The 16474-nt window shown below is 35.9% G+C and overlaps 1 protein-coding gene across 2 annotated transcripts; it reads left to right on the forward strand.

The window, feature by feature from the left end:
- Positions 1–9745, forward strand: LOC126707303 (probable protein phosphatase 2C 9). Of its 2 annotated transcripts, none has more exons than XM_050406896.1 (6): positions 1–358; positions 452–607; positions 2174–2410; positions 2803–3079; positions 8874–9028; positions 9115–9745. In XM_050406896.1, exons 2-6 carry the CDS (start codon positions 572–574, stop codon positions 9253–9255), a joined length of 846 nt encoding a protein of 281 aa, XP_050262853.1. In that variant the 5' UTR covers positions 1–358; positions 452–571; the 3' UTR covers positions 9256–9745. The 2 variants fall into 2 exon arrangements, with proteins under 2 accessions (XP_050262853.1, XP_050262854.1); XM_050406897.1 differs by having other exon boundaries at positions 1–330.
- Positions 9746–16474: the final 6729 nt, after the last annotated feature.

Here is a 16474-nt window from a genome sequence, read left to right on the forward strand (position 1 = left end):
GTGCAAAACAAAAAGTCAATAAGTGCAACCTGTGCCTTTTGGCAGCCATTGTTTGGCTCTCTTTAAAGACTTAGGCCCTCAAAACAAAACTTACTATACATACATACGCACGCACGGTTACTCATTCAACGATTCTTTCCTCATTGTACATCCCTATATTTCTTGTTTTGTTTACCAATATTCTGTTTACTAAGTGGTTCTATTATTTATCATCTCTCTCAGAAAAAAAAAAAAGAAAAAAAAAAAACTAAGTATTTGGGAATTGATAATTCAAGTCCTGTGTAAATTTGGTCTCTCTTGTTTTGTTGGAAATTTGCTGTTCTTGGATCGGTGAGAGAAATTCTTAGATACCCAATTGGTAATTTTTTTTTTTTTTTTTTGTTATTTTCTTTCTGGGTTTCTGTATGTTGGACTGTTTGGATGATCAGAATTCTATGTTTTGATGTTGCAGGTTGTGAAAAAAAGTTGTTTTTTCTGAGGTGGGGTTTTGGTGTTGGTGTTGGTGTTGGGAATTGGCAGAGCAGGTAGATGCGGAGTGGGAGAGGAAGAAGGTGAGGTGGGGCTGGATTATATGGATAGTTTGTGTTGCTTCAATTCTGTGTCTCAGGTCAGGATATCTACACTTTTTTCAATCATCTTTTTTTTTTTTTTTTTTTTTTTTTTTTTTTTTTTTTTTTTTAATGTATTGATATATTTTTCAAGTATTTGTATTCGTAGACTTGCTAATTTTTTTATTTAAAAAAAATAAAATGGAAAAGGCATATGATTTATCTAGGTATGTGGCAACTTTTGTAGTAGAGTTAGAGATTTTATGTGGACTGTTTAAATTTAGTGAAAGGGTTGGGTTTGTTAATGACAAGATAAGGAAAATTATGCTTCTCTTTTTAGTATAATTCAGGTTAAGTCTTGTGTTTTTGGCAATTTTTCCTTTTTAAAAGTTTTCTGCAACATCTTGGTGCTTCCCTCCCTTCTCTGTATGTTGCAAGCAAATATGAGGGTAAATGAAGAGAGATGCTTCAAAATGTTAACTTTTTAATTTTTTTTCTTGAGTTGAAAATTACACTAAGGAGACTTCTTTTAGCATTTTTTTTCTTCACTTCCATTTTTCAGTTTGTTAACCTAATATGCAAAACTTGATACACGGTTCTTGCGGGCAGGGTTGTGTATTTGGGGTTTACTCAATAGTGGGTGGGCACATGAAATGGCCCTGCCTTGAAGAGGTTCCTTGTCATCAAAGAACCTAATATGAATAATTTTGAAAATGAAAATGCTGAAAACATTTTAACTTCTCTAATAAATAGGCCATATATGGGGAAGTAACTTTTTTTTTGATAGGTCATATATGGGGAAGTAATTGAAAACTGTTTCATGAACATAATATCAGCACTTTTACTTTATCATCTTTCATTTAGTCAGGTTGCAATAATGAAATCTGTTTTTCAATTTAATCTAAGTCACATTTTTCTCATGTTTTTGTGGAAAACTTCTTTTGTTCTTGGATATGTGGATTCACAAATGGTAGGAATAGTCCCAGCAGTCTGTCTTTTACTGCATCAGATGAACAATCATTAATTTGTTTACAAATTTATACATTTCCTTCAGTATGGTGGGAAGTAACTTCCTTTCTTTAGTGGGTTGGGCTCTCTTTCAATTGCTAGCCTTATGCTGATCATTCTATGCTAGTGTTTATTGATATTTCTCACAATTTTCACTTCCACAAGAATAAGCATCCGCAAAAGGTGGGTGCCAAGCTTTCCTATTCATCATTTTCGTATTGAAACAATTGCATTCTTAATTTTGGTTTCCAAATCAACTTTTGAGTGTTTGATTCGTAGATTTTCTTTAGAGTGCTGATAATGGGGTAAATCATTGGGTTGTATGCTCGTTTCTTTACAAGTTAGTCATGCTGAAAATTTGGATAATCCTAGCTAAACATGAAATTTTGGATGGACCATATATTTCTTGGTTTGTCTCAGAGTTTGTATCATTAAATAAAATTATATATTGCCTCTTAGATATATATGTCTTGTGTTATTTTGTTATATTTTTCCATCCTTTGTGGTGATTTTGAGCAATAAAGGATTCGGTTTTACGTTTCATCTGTTAGAGCATTCTTCTTTTCCTTTAAAACTTTGCATGAGTTATTTGGATTTTGAAATTTCCTTGTCTTTAGGTTGGAGGACGCTCTTCATGTAGCTCTGGCAAGGGCAGGAGCCATCAGGGCACAGTCAAGTATGGCTTCAGCCTAGTTAAAGGGAAAGCAAATCATCCCATGGAGGATTACCATGTCGCGAAGTTTGTTCACATCCAAGGGCACGAGCTTGGACTTTTTGCTATATATGATGGGCATTTAGGAGATAGTGTACCTGCCTATCTACAAAAGCATCTGTTTCCTAATATCTTAAAGGAGGTGAATATTTGGTCCAAAAAGATGCATTATGTTTATGTGTTTGAATTGCTAACTTAAGGTGCATTTGGATTCTTTAAGGGAAAAATATCTTTTGATTTTGCTTTATGTTGCATTTAAAATGTGTATTTCTTGTTGGTCATAGAAATTGCAATTAAGTATGAATTATTCCATCAAGATTACTCATTTAACTTGCTTTTGGTAATGTAATTGGTAATACTCTCTTGGAAAAAGAAGAAATGTATTGGATACATTTAAAAAGATTGATATGGTACTGATCTTATGGTATGATATGGATTTAGTTTTTTGGTGACATCTTAATGCCCATTTACATAATTGGTTTGGAAAGGTTTACTGTATACACTACTTAAGTTATGTTTTATCATCGATTCCAGGATGAGTTTTGGACTGATCCCAACAGGTCCATTTCTAAAGCCTACGAGAGAACAGACCAGGCAATTCTATCACACAATCCTGACTTGGGGCGAGGTGGATCCACTGCAGTCACCGCAATTCTGATCAATGGTCAGAAGTTATGGATAGCCAATGTTGGAGATTCACGAGCAGTTCTTTCAAGGAGGGGGGTGGCAATACAGATGACAATTGATCATGAGCCCAACACTGAGCGTGGCAGCATTGAGGACAGAGGTGGATTTGTGTCAAACATGCCAGGTTCTTTTACATATCCTCAGGCCCTTATATGTGGGTGGGTGTGGGTGTGGGTACATGCATTTGTGTGTCTGTGCACGCACCCATTTGACTTTCAAACTAGAAGCCTTTCTTGATTGAGTTTTTGGTGAAAACTAATGTGAGTCTTATATTTCCAAATATGTTCTGGCCTGCATCTGTTATAGGCCTTGCATTGGAGGTTTTTGGTCTGGCCAATTGTATATTACTTTGCATATCAAAAGAATTTAGAAAGGATCACCTTTCCTGCTTTGTGAGCAATACTGTTTTTAGATGAATATTTGCTGATTGTGATTAACCTCAAAATGGGATGTGTAAAGTAGTTGTCAATGTGCTTTACATTGATAGGGTTTTTATCTAGTAAATAAGTATATTGATCAGAACTGTGCAGAGAGGAAGGATGAAATTGATTGGAAAGGATTGCTCTAAGAAGTGATGATCGATGAAAACCACATACTGGAATAAAATTAGGATGGACTTATAGATCCTTGTTGAGTAAGATACTTGTGGTATCTATGTGAAATTTGTGAAGTTGCATCTGGAGTAGCCCTAAAAAAATGAACTTGAAAATGTGGAATTACATTTGAGACTTTGAAAGAAAATGGGGATGATTGCCTATCTTGTTCAAGTGACAACGTTAGTAACGGTCAAAATGTTGACCTACCTTCAAATTGGACTTGACCTAGCAGGTGTCCTATGTTTTGTGTCTTTTGAATCTATGGATCACATGTTGCTTCACTTTCCTTTATTTTTTTCGGATCATGCTGTACTCAACTGTGTATTCTTTTGGTGCCCATGAAGTTAGAGAGGTTTAATTTTTATGCCATACAAAGGATTGTAGTTAAGGAAGAGATCAAGTTGAGAAAGAATAATAGGGAACTGCACAGATTACCTTCTTCCTGTGGTGTATGCACTACTTTAAGAAATTCTATAATGCGATGATACTTAACATAATCAGAGAAAAACTTATTGCATGAGCATTTATTGGAGGACCTCTCCCTTTCCTGCTGATAGGATTAGAGTACCTCCAATCCTTATTAAGCTATGGTACTTCTGGGACCTTCGATGATAATTATTGCTTTGTACTTCCATGGATACAGGACATGAGAACACAATATGAATGAGCTGACAAACAATTCCTCTTAAAACTATGAATGACATAGCAAGGACATGACTCGCTCTCTCTCTCTGTATACATGCACACTCGCTTACTCTGATTATCAAAGCAATTGCATATCCTCTTAATTAGAAAAATTTCCGTTTGAAATGAAATCATACCCAAAGTTTTTAGTTTGTGCCTCTGCATGACTATTGACTCAATTTCCCTAGATGATATATCTGTCTCCACACAAATGTTATGCTGATATATGGAATGTTGGCACAACACCACTTATATTATGTTGATTTTACGGAAAGGCAACATACCTTATTATGAATTTCATTGTGGATTAGAACTTGGCCTCTTGTGACAAATTACACCTTTGACTTTTTAATTTTTCCATTTTAAACCCGAGACTTTATAAGCCATGACAATCTAACCATCTGCCCATATCTGTTGAAAAGAAGTAACTGAGCAACCTATCTAATAAGAGGACAATTTTCATTTAACACCACCATTTTGTCTTGTGTGGTTTATCTTCTTATCCACATTAAAAGAAACTCTAAGAGAGGACAAACACAGTAGAGAGAGAGAGGGAAAAACAGGCCTGTTTGGGTGTAATAGATGCCAATTAAAATTGAGATACGCTGAGGACAAAAACAGTAGAGGAGAGAGAGAGAGAGAGCATAGGATAGAGGGTAAAACAGGGCTGTTTGGATGTAATGGATGCCAATGAAAATTTTCCTTCTGCCAGATAGGTCACTCCATTTGTGGTTTTTAACAGATATAGACAGAGTAGTTAGATTGTCATGACTTATTAAGTATTTAAATTGACAATTAAAAAGTTTGGATATAGTTTGTCACAAGGGATAAATCTAAGATTTATTTATTTTTTATTTTTTATTTTTTTTCTGGACTTTACCCTAGCTTTTATGTTGAACCTTTGGTTCTTATCCTTGAAAACCTTCCAATTACATTGTTCCCCTTAATTGACTGGATAATCACTGGAGAATTGAGTTTGAAACTTAAAGGTAACATACTCCATCTATTAAATGAGTGTATTTTTTTTTTATAAGTAATGAAAATTTTATTAAAAGTCATAAAGAGTCACCCAAGTATACAGGATGTATACAGCTGGGGACTAAATGAGTGTATTAATATTCAGCTGGGTGCCTTTTCTTCATGCATGTGCTGTACAATTACATTCTCCAATGAAAATCTCCTGGATCTTTTATGAAAATTGATTTAGGACGGAAGTTGTGATGAAGAATAAGGTTGTCTAATTCACAGCCTATATGTTTTGTGCAGAGAACATATTAAGGGTGCGTGGAAAGGAAGTTTAGGGTTTCTAGGTGGAGTAAGTCTCAATTGGTAATCGGTTCATAAATAAGTTGACATGATATTTCTATTTTTGGTGAGTGAGTTTTTGGCCCCATGGGGAGGGGGAAAGGAGATTCAAACTAGTGATCTCTGCTTTATAAGGCATGGTCCTAAGCCAATTGTATGGTCCCATGGGGATAATAAGTTGACGTGATAACAAAAACATCCAGCTAATGAACTATATCTCAAATGGCACTTCCTCTCCTTGTAAGTGCAAGGTGGAGGGTGAGATCATAAGTCCCTACGTATGTAATTTTCCAATAAAAGAAAAATATCATTTGATTGAGGTGGAGGTTTAATAGCAATGGGAAGTTCGTTTGTGCTTTATATTGAGGCATTGCAAGGGTCCAATGTGGTGATTTTTCCTTGGAAGAGTGTTTGGTGTAGTAAGTGACATTCTTTGTGCGGATAGTAGCATTACAGAAAATTTTAACCAGTGATAACCTTCTTAGGAGAGGCATAATATTGGTAGACTAGTGTTGCATATTAAATGCAGTGATGAAGCTAGGGATCACTTGGTAATGCATTTTGATGTTGCCCAAGCGTTGTGGTTGTTTGTATTTTCTTATGTTTTGGGTGTGTTTGGTGATGCCAAAGCGAGTTGCGGAAGTACTCTTTGGATGGAAGAAATGATTTGGTAAAATGGCAGCTCCTTTGTTTGGTATGGTTCCCTTATGTCAAACGTGGGTAATGCGTGGGAAGAGGAACAATCACACATTTCATGGTGTGGAGGTATCAGTTATTGAGTTGAAATCCTCATATGTAAGAACTCTGTATGAGTGGTCTCACACTCTTGGATGTAATATGCATTCAATTGAGTTTATAGACTCTTGTTTTCTTAGAATAATTCTTTCACATTGCCATTTTTTAGGAGAGCTTTGCATGTACATCCTTAGTACATAAAGTCTCTCCTCCATTTCATTTAAAGCTATTATTTATTTGAAGAAAAAAACACCTGATTTACAATTTTAGAGCTAAGAAAGACCCTAACTAAGGAAATGTGAAAAACTCAAAGAAATAAGAATGCATAAGAGATCAGAATGACTTACTGAAGAGAGAGAGATCAGAATGATTTGGTATCTTCTACAAAGTCAAAAAGATTGCAAATTAGACAGTTAACTTCCCTGATAAGCTAAACTTTTCAAATTGAAAACTTTCAATGCCCTACTAAGAGCCTTGTATCTCAACTGGCACCTCTTGATGTTTCCAAAGGAGACGTTCAAGGTTCAGATTTCCTCTCCCCCTAGAACCTTAATTGCCGACACAAACCTAATAATGTATCCCTGTCATGATATAACATAAAAATAGCAACTCCATTAATTCTAGACTGGGGAGACTGTTATTTATGTGTCTTTGTGAATCCACTATATGTAACATTTTTATTTATCTCTGTTTTAGCAATGTTTGCATGCAGAAGAATTGTAGATAGTAAAGGATGTTGAAGAAAATAACTGTCAAAGTTACTTATTAAAAAAATCAAAAATTTTTTTTTTTTTGTAAGTACTTATTAAAAAATATCTGTCTAACTTGCATGCTTTAAATATAAAAGAAGTTTAATACTTTTAGCAGTCTCCAAGCAGATTTGGGATATTGGTGGACATTAGTTTTTTTTTTTTTTTTTAATTTTTTTTATCTATAGGAGTATTGTGTATATAAGGTCTGACTTGCCAACTCTTACTTTTTTTGGTTTGTGTTCTGCTCATTTTTCCTGAAATTGTTTTATTGGTACACACACACACACACCCAGTGGGTATTGAACCCACAACTCACCCTCCACCTTCCTCTTACAAGGGGATGAGGTGACATTTGAACTAAAGCACATTGGCTTATAAATTTTCCTCTATCTAGCTCATTATTAAACTTTTGTGGATTTCTGCACCGAAGATGCCATTAACTTCAATGATGTTTATCTTGAATAGAAGTAAATGAATAGACCTTGAATAGAAGTAAAAGATACAAAGCTATATTGCTCCTAGGTATGAGCATAAATTACTTAGCCCGTCAGGGGTGAATGCACTTGATTACTCGGCAACTAGTTATGGGGGTTAGTTGCCTGTAGGTTTTATTGACTAGAGGCATGTCCAAAGGACTTGTGTGTGTTTTGATAGGCCTAAGGGAGAGATTTCAATTTGTTTTCTTCCTCATTTCTTTTCTTTTCCCTTTTGTGTGTGTGTGTGTGAAAATTTTGTTAGGCCTAAGAGGGAAATTTTGAATTTTTTTTTTCTTCCTCATTTCATTTCTTTTCCCAACTCATTTACTAACCAAACAATGGAAAACAAGAAAAATAAAATTTTTCTTCTTTTCTTTTAACTAGTGGCAAACCAAGTATAGAAAACATAGTTTACAGCAATGAAATCATTTTAGATATTAAAACTAAGTGAAGAATATTACTTACTGTTACTAGTTTCTAATGGTTTTATACCATTCTTTTTTGACAAAAACTTCTTATATCTCTATTTTGGTAGGGTAAGCTGTGTGAAAGGGCATGTCATAAGTGCTAGAGTGGCTGCATATCAGATTTATTATGGTGTATGACTAAAAGTCAATATATGTCAGGTGCCAATTTAAATTTTGAACCAATGGGGTTGAATAGAATTGGTAGAGAAAGGTGACGTAATTGCTTGATGAAGCTAGATGTTGCACATTAAACAACTTGTCCTTGGAATAATTTTGTATGAGTGAGGAAGGTCAGTCAGATGATTGTAAAAACAAGTAGTTTCCTCTCATATGGGACAACCAGGGCTTTTGTTGATGCTGAGTGTGTTCAGTTTAGAGTCTAGAATGGGGAGATCTGAATTATATGATCTACTGAAGGCTGCAATCTGGGCCCATTTTTGGTGCAATGGTAAAGTCTTGTACTGAAAAGAACAAGTACATGAGTGGAAGTCTTGAGAGCGTTCGCTTCATGCAAAAATACTATAGGACCTTATCCAAGCCATCTCTCTAGGACTATTCTTAGTTGAGACCAGCACTGAGTATTTACATATTTACTAAAGGCTCTGCTCACTAAATTATGATGGCAGAAAATGGTTTATGTTTGATTGCATTAGGTCTCTTCCTCTTGTAAGTATTTTTATTGAAATTTTATATTACATTAGCAAGCCTGCCACTGGTGTTTGTTCTTTTAGTGGGGACTGCTACTCTTCTTTATTACTCATTTTCCCTTTTAACTTTTCCATACTTCTTAATCAGTCACCCTGTTATACTCTTATGAATTGTGAGTTCAATCTGAATGTGAAACCATATATGTGTTGGAAGTTTCTAGTCATAATAACAAATGCACGTTGCACACCATATTAGGAGATGTTGCTAGAGTTAATGGCCAACTAGCAGTTTCTAGAGCTTTTGGAGACAAGAACCTCAAGACACATTTGCGATCAGATCCTGATGTACAAAATGCTGATGTTGATTCAGATACTGAGTTTCTCGTACTTGCAAGTGATGGTCTATGGAAGGTGATAAATCTCTCTCTCTCTCTCTCTCTCTCTCTTGCTGACATTATATTGTGTTTATCTATATGGTTTCTTTTCAATTAATCCAGGTCATGGCTAATCAAGAAGTGGTTGATATTGCAAGAAAGACAAAAGACCCACAGAAAGCAGCCAAGCAACTTGCTGCCGAAGCATTGAATAGGGACAGTAAGGATGACATCTCCATCATTGTAGTCCGTTTCATGGGGTAAACCAGAATTATAAATTCTCCCTACGCTCCAGAATTTGAATATCAAGAGTTTCTAGGCATGGATGCAATTCTATAGGTTAAAATCAGTCGGAAATCTCATGAAGTCCTGCATAAATTTGGAATTTGTTTCAAAAAAGTTATTTATGCCCCCCTTCCCTACCTTTGTAAAATTAAAATTTCTTGCATTTAGGTTGTGTGATTTGATATTTCTTACATTTCTTTGATGTGTAGATTTCATACCATTATTTTTCTCTGTAATTTGCGTTGTGACTTCAAAGCGGTGTGAAGTCGTTCATTAATTTATTATATAGAACAATGCATGGGATGTATGCAATTGTTACAATTGATAAGCAATGTATCATAGCCTTGAAATGCTGCTACAAGGATTGACTCCATTTTAAGGATTGGTGAGTTAATGTTTAATTTGATGGCAAACTATACATGGAATTGTAATTTTAATATGTTTTGAATAAACTCTTTATGTGCTTAAAGACTGTTTAAGATTAGGGATACACCTTATAGAGCTGTTAAGCTCGAACCCTAAAATCTAGTGGCCGTCATTATGCGCTTAAGATTCGCTTACAATACATAGTTATTTCCCAATGGTTTTACCAGATATCAATTTTTAAAATCTGAATCTTACCATCAAATATCCAGTGATGCAGACCTGATAATGGACTTGTGCATATTAAGCAATGGTGGATGGCAGTTATATTTGTTGAATGTTAAAGAATCAATGGTATTGTGGTGCGTAGCTGCAAATGCTGTATCATAAAGATATGTGGAGATGTTAGCCAGTTCAAGTTGGTAAATTTTATGACAATGTGTCAATTCGAATTTTACCTTTGGAGTGTATCTTTGCTTGAATAACCCATTCATTTAGATGTAAATTTTTGGCGAAACTACGATATTGGTCTCTCAAGTTTACCATGTGTATGTAATCGGTCCCTCAAGTTTGAAACGTGCGTAATTGGTCCCTTAAGTTTTCAAAATAAGCAATATAAGTAATTTTACTAACTGTTATTAACGGTGTTACTTATGTGACTAGCGAACAATTACTTGGCATTTTATTTTAATGATGTGGCATATTTTAATTAAAAAATTACAAATTAAAATTACAAAAACAAGTCCCAGCATTATTTTTTTTTGTTTTGTTGTGTAAACTGGGATTTTATTTTTTTATTTTTTTTTATTTTGAGGGGAAACTGGGATTTTATTAAATGTAAACAAAAACACACTTAAAAAGTCTTACAATACCACATACTTCACAACCCAACTAGGCTGATAAAGATACACACACTAACAAGACATATATTAACACTACACAAAACTGCAACAAAATACAGAAACAGAATAAACTAAAATAACTAAACATTTGTAGACACTCCACATGATGAAACAAAACCCATGGAATCTCAGTAGAAGCATAGTAGCAAAAAAGCAGGGCATGTATCCTATAGCACTTCGTAGCATCTTTGCTTCTCTCTTGTTGTTTCTTTCTTTTATTTTCTCTAAATGTTTGATTTGGTTTGTGTTTTGTGGGTGAGGGTTAAACTCAAATGAGTTTTGTTTTCTAGGTTTGAGATTCTATTTTTATGAATTTTGTTTTGTTAGTGGGGTTAAATTCAACTAGGTTTTATTTTATTTGAAACAAGAAGAGACCACCAAAACAGCAAAACAGTAAACACCAAAACGGAAAAAAAAAAAAAAAAATGAAGAAGACCTTAGACCACCAGTGTATGGGTTCGTGCAAGAGAGATAGGAAATAAAAAGAAAAAGAAGAAAGAAGAAGACAATCAATGGGTTTCGTGCAAGAGCCGGCAAAATATATATATATATATATATGAGTTTTTTTTTTTTTTTTTTTTTTTAATTTTAATTTGGTACCGTTGTAAAAAAAGTTTCTTATGTGTACTTTTAATTTGTAATTTTTTAATTAAAATATACCACATCATTAAAATAAAAATATCAAGTCATTGTCTGTTAGCTACATAAGTAACACCGTTAATGGCAGTTAGTAAAATGACTTATATTGCTCATTTTACAAACTTGAGGGACCAATTATGCCCACTTCAAACTTGAAGGACCAATTGTGCACATAGGGTAAACTTGAGGGACCAATATTGTAGTTTCGTCTAAATTTTTTAAAATTTTTATTTTTAAAAAGGTTTGTCTTGTTGTGAAGCGCTTCAATATTGAACATATAGTGGAGCATAAAAAATGGGATGGATGATTTGTATTCTATTGAAAGTAGAACACAAAAAATGGGTTGGAGGATTTGTATTTTATTGAAAGTGGAACACAAAAAATGGGATGGAGGATTTGTATTCTGTTGAAAGGGTATGTTTTATTGTCCGGCACTCAAATCTTACTAAAACCTATAACAGTTTTATGTTAGGAAGAATGGATATTTTGGATATGGATATGGAATACATATATTAGGATTAAAGTTTAAATACTTATATAAAATATTTAGCATAAAAAATGGAAATGAAAAAAATATAACTAAACGACATTTACAAAAAATATCATCTTATCTTTAACTAAAATATATTTTAACTTCTTTATATATTATTTTTATTAAAATTGTTAAATTTTGTACATGTATTTTATTTATTTTTATATTAATAAATTATTAAAATAATTATTACGTCATCCGGTCCAACCTCGATCGAATCTCGGTCAGACCTCAAAACCCTTGAACCTCTCTTTTTTTCCGTTCGTTGAACGGTCCGGATCTAAAAACCATGTATTAGAAATATGAATAAAAATAAAGTATAAAAGAATGCAAATATATGTATCAATGAAAAATTCCTTTAATCTATTCTATTTAACAGCATAATTTATATTATTTTAGTATTTTTGTAACATATTGTAAAAAACGAATTGATTTAAAATATCAATTATATAATTTAATGGACAAAATTTAGCTACAAAATTAGTTGTAGCCTAAGGTTACAACCTTATTCAATAAAATAAACATTGCTATATATTTTGAAAATCTAACCATTGAATTATATGTTCTTTACACTCTTAATACATATATCAAATTTTGTATCAATCGAATATTATTTACTATATGATCCATAAGCTTATATGTTATGCATAGTTTTAAACTACAAAAACTTGCAATTTAAACAATTTATTGATGAAATAGTTATTGATCTTTAATTTTCTATAATTTTTGCAAGCATGAAAGATATAAGAAGAAGATGTAATTCAATGGTAGATTTGTCAAAATTCATTTCCAATAAAAAGATATTGAGTAAGGTTAGGCTTAGGTTACAACCAATTTTGTAACTAAACTTTGTTCTAATTTAATATATTAAGTATGTTTTTCCTTAATTTTTGTCATGCTTTCAAGCAAACTAATAAGAAGAGTCCATCCCGCTTAACCAAAGTCTTTCATGCTGATGAAGTACACCAAGCACTCAAGCAAATGCATTCTAAAAAATCTCATGGCCTTGACAGTATGCCCCCTCTCTTTTACCAACATTTTTGGATTTTATTTGGTGAATGTGTCATTAAGGCAGTACTGGACTATCTGAACTTGAGCATTACAACCCCCCCCCCCCCCCCCCCCCCCCAAAACTTCAATGAAACTCACATTGTCCTCATCCCAAAAATGAAGAACCTCACCAAGATTACACAGTACAAACCCATTAGTTTAAGCAATGTTATCTCTAGGCTCGCATCCAAGGTCTTGGCGAACAGATTGAAACACTTCCTTCCAAGCATTATTAGTGAGAATTAGAGTGTTTTCATGTCAGACCGTCTCATTACAGATAATGTTTTTGTTGCTTTCGAATCCATGCATTGCCTAAACCAAAAGAAGAAAGGAAAGACTGAGGAGATGGCTTTGAAGCTCGACATGAGCAAAGCTTTTGACCAAGTTGAGGGGGGTTATTTACAAGACATTATGAAAAAGATGGGCTTCAATGATAGTTGGGTAACTCTTATGATGCAAGTTGTCAATTCTGTTACCTATTCCATTAAACTTAACAGGAAGCCCCGAGGCCACATCACCCCCACAAGGGTCCTCCAACAAGGTGATCCCATATCCCCCTTCCTTTTTTTGTTTTGTGCAGAGGGACTATCAACTCTTCTACACCAAGCCACATCATCTGGACTACTTCGGGGAATGGCCACTTGCCCACAAGGACCTCGGATCTCACACCTTTTCTTCACCGATGACAGTATCATTTTCTGCCAAGCAACTAGAGAGGAATGCAGCCAACTAGCACAAATTTTGGAAACTTATGAGCAAGCCTCTAGCCAGCAGATCAACAGGGAAAAAACATCTCTTTTCTTCAGCCATAACACACCACAAGACCTCTAGGATGCCGTTACACACTATTTAGGAGTGGAAGCGATACGACAACAAGAAACATACCTTGGCTTGCCTTCCCTTGTGGGTCGATCCAAACAGAACACTTTTCGAGCTTTGAAAGAACAGCTCAGCAACAAACTTTCCAGCTAGAAAGAAAAGCTAATCTCCCAAGTCGGAAAAGAGGTGCTCATCAAATTGGTTACCCAAGTCATTCCCACATACACTATGAGTGTGTTTAAAATCCCAGATGGCCTTTGTGATAAAATGACTAACATGGTTTGAAGCTTTTGGTGGGGGCAAACCAACGGGAAAAACAAAATCACCTGGCTAAGCTAGGACAAGGTTTGCATGCCGAAGAGAGACAAGGGGGCTGGGCTTCCGTGACTTGAAATCCTTCAACTTGGCTCTCTTAGCGAAGCAGGGGTGGCGGCTACAATGTAACACGCGCTCTCTAGTACATTGGGTCCTCAAAGCACGTTACTTCCCTCACAGTGACTTTCTTCATGCTGGTTTGGGAGCAAAATCGTCCTTCGTATGGCGGAGCCACATGGCTGCACAAAGAATTATTCATGTTGGCTACTGTTGGTAGATTGGTGATGGGGCCATGGCGAGCATTTGGCATGACAAGTGGCTGCCTAAGCCAACCACTTTTCAGGTCACATCCCCACAAAATACATTACCTAAAGATGTCACAGTTAACACACTCATTGACGTTGAAACTGGGGAATGGAAGGCAGAGTTGATCCGTCGTGTTTTCCTCCAAGATGACGCTGACACCATCCTCAGTATCCCACTGAGTAAGCACTGACCCATGGATCGCTTGGTCTGGGCTTACACTCCTAAGGGTACTTTCTCTGTCAATAGTGCTTACAAAGTAGCATTGTCCCTCACTTTGGCTACAAACTCAGAAAGCAGTTCCCACGGGCAAGACAAGAGCTCATTTTGGCATACTATATGGGGCCTCAATATCCCAAATAAGATCAAAACTTTCACATGGAAAGCATGCCGAGACACCTTACCCACGAAGACCAACCTTTGCCGACGATAGGTTCTTGAGGATGCAAACTGTGATGCTTGTAATTTGGCCGCGGAGAGTAGTAGCCCCCTCTTTTGGGACTGCACTAGAGCACGAGAAATTTGGACACTCTCAGGCATCTCTTTTGATGACAAAGGCATCCACTACAGGGACTTCATGGACCTACTTTGGCACCTAATCTATTTCCAACACGTGGGGATAGAGCTACTTGAAACAAGACTCGACTTGGCAGCCCAAGACAACCCAGCTGCGAGATTCTACACAAAGCCTGCATGATTCTTGAAGAATTCCAGCTAGCCCATCTTCGGGAACCCCGGTTTAGACAAGCCCAAGACATGCGATAGGTCCCTCCAACGCCACCCTTCTACAAGACTAACGTTGATGCCGCTATTTTCGACAAGTCGGTAGGTCTCGGTGTGGTGATTCGAAACCATGAGGGGGCGGTGATTGCAGCTCTGAGTAAGCATCTCTAGCTACCTCTAGGTCCCTTGGAAGCCAAAGCTATGGCTATGGACGAAGCGGTATCATTTGCTTGGGACATCGGCGTGAGGGATGTGGTTTTTGAAACAAATTCTAGCATGGTCACTGAGGCACTTAACGGCTCCACCACCCCACCGGTTACTATAGCCAACCTCATTGCTGATACTCAACATCGACTCTAGGACTTCAGAGTGACTCATCTACAACACATTGGCAAGGGAATATATCTGCCCATTTTTTGGCAAAATATGTCAAAGGAATTGCAAATTTTGTAACTTGGACAGAGAAAAATCCACCTATTATTGAATCAGCTTTGATTCAAGATGCTTTGCATTTCTCTTCTTCATGAAATAAAATTACTGAACTTTTCATCCAAAAAAAAAAAAGTCCATATTATTTACTTTCTTATGTTATTATAATGAATATAAATTAAAGTAAATTGATTTTTTTAATTTAAAATTTAATGTGTATATATATACACACTTTTTTTTTTTTTTTTTTTTTTTTGTATATGTTTGATGCTATGATATAATAAATCAAATTCTAAATATATCTTTATTGATCAAGGGAAAATTTTGAGTCAATTGGATATTGTGGGGCCAGGGAACTTATGATCCGGCCCACGCTCTACTAGGGCCCAGGGCCCGTGCCGAGGAGGGTATTTGCTGAGGACGAATGGGGAAAGGCCGAAATGCCGGGGGCACAGCCGAGGATGACCCTGTCCTCGACACTCCAAGACTTCAAAGGGAAGAGCAACATCTCGTTGAAGGCTGCCCCCAAAAAGCCCCCTACAGGAGATGCGAGTAGAATGGGACCCATGTGGGAGTACGGTGCGAAACTGATTCAAGGTAAATACGTCCCCTCTGCATTAAATGCACCCGCCAACGTCCTAACCATATTAATGAGAAAAGACGCCTGAACAGGGTGACTTCGATCATCGCAACTAACAAAAAGCAAGGGGAGGCAGCTGATGGGATGAGTACTGAAGTAGGCACCTGCCTGATCAATAAGTGGAGGGCTAAGATCAACCAAGAAGGGTTATATAATGTGAAGGTCGAGGCGCCAAAGAGGGGGCTTGGAAAAAAGGCCAAGAACCAGAGTCTCCCAGACCACCTCAAGGAGAAAGACTTCTTGACCGAACACGGCCTAATTCTGTACGAACAAGACGACTAACCATCGTTCAGTGACCAAGGCCTAACCTTTCAAACCCACACTCTACAAATGATATTGTTTGGACCTTTTTACGTGCGAACCCAACATCATTTTGGGTCGTTACAAATTGAGTCCTTACAGATATTATTTACGCTTTTAATATACATGTCAAATTTTATATCAATCAGATATTATTTACTATATGATCTATAGGCTTATATT

The sequence above is a fragment of the Quercus robur genome, chromosome 11 (assembly GCF_932294415.1).
Source record: "Quercus robur chromosome 11, dhQueRobu3.1, whole genome shotgun sequence".
Classification (NCBI taxonomy): domain Eukaryota; kingdom Viridiplantae; phylum Streptophyta; class Magnoliopsida; order Fagales; family Fagaceae; genus Quercus; species Quercus robur.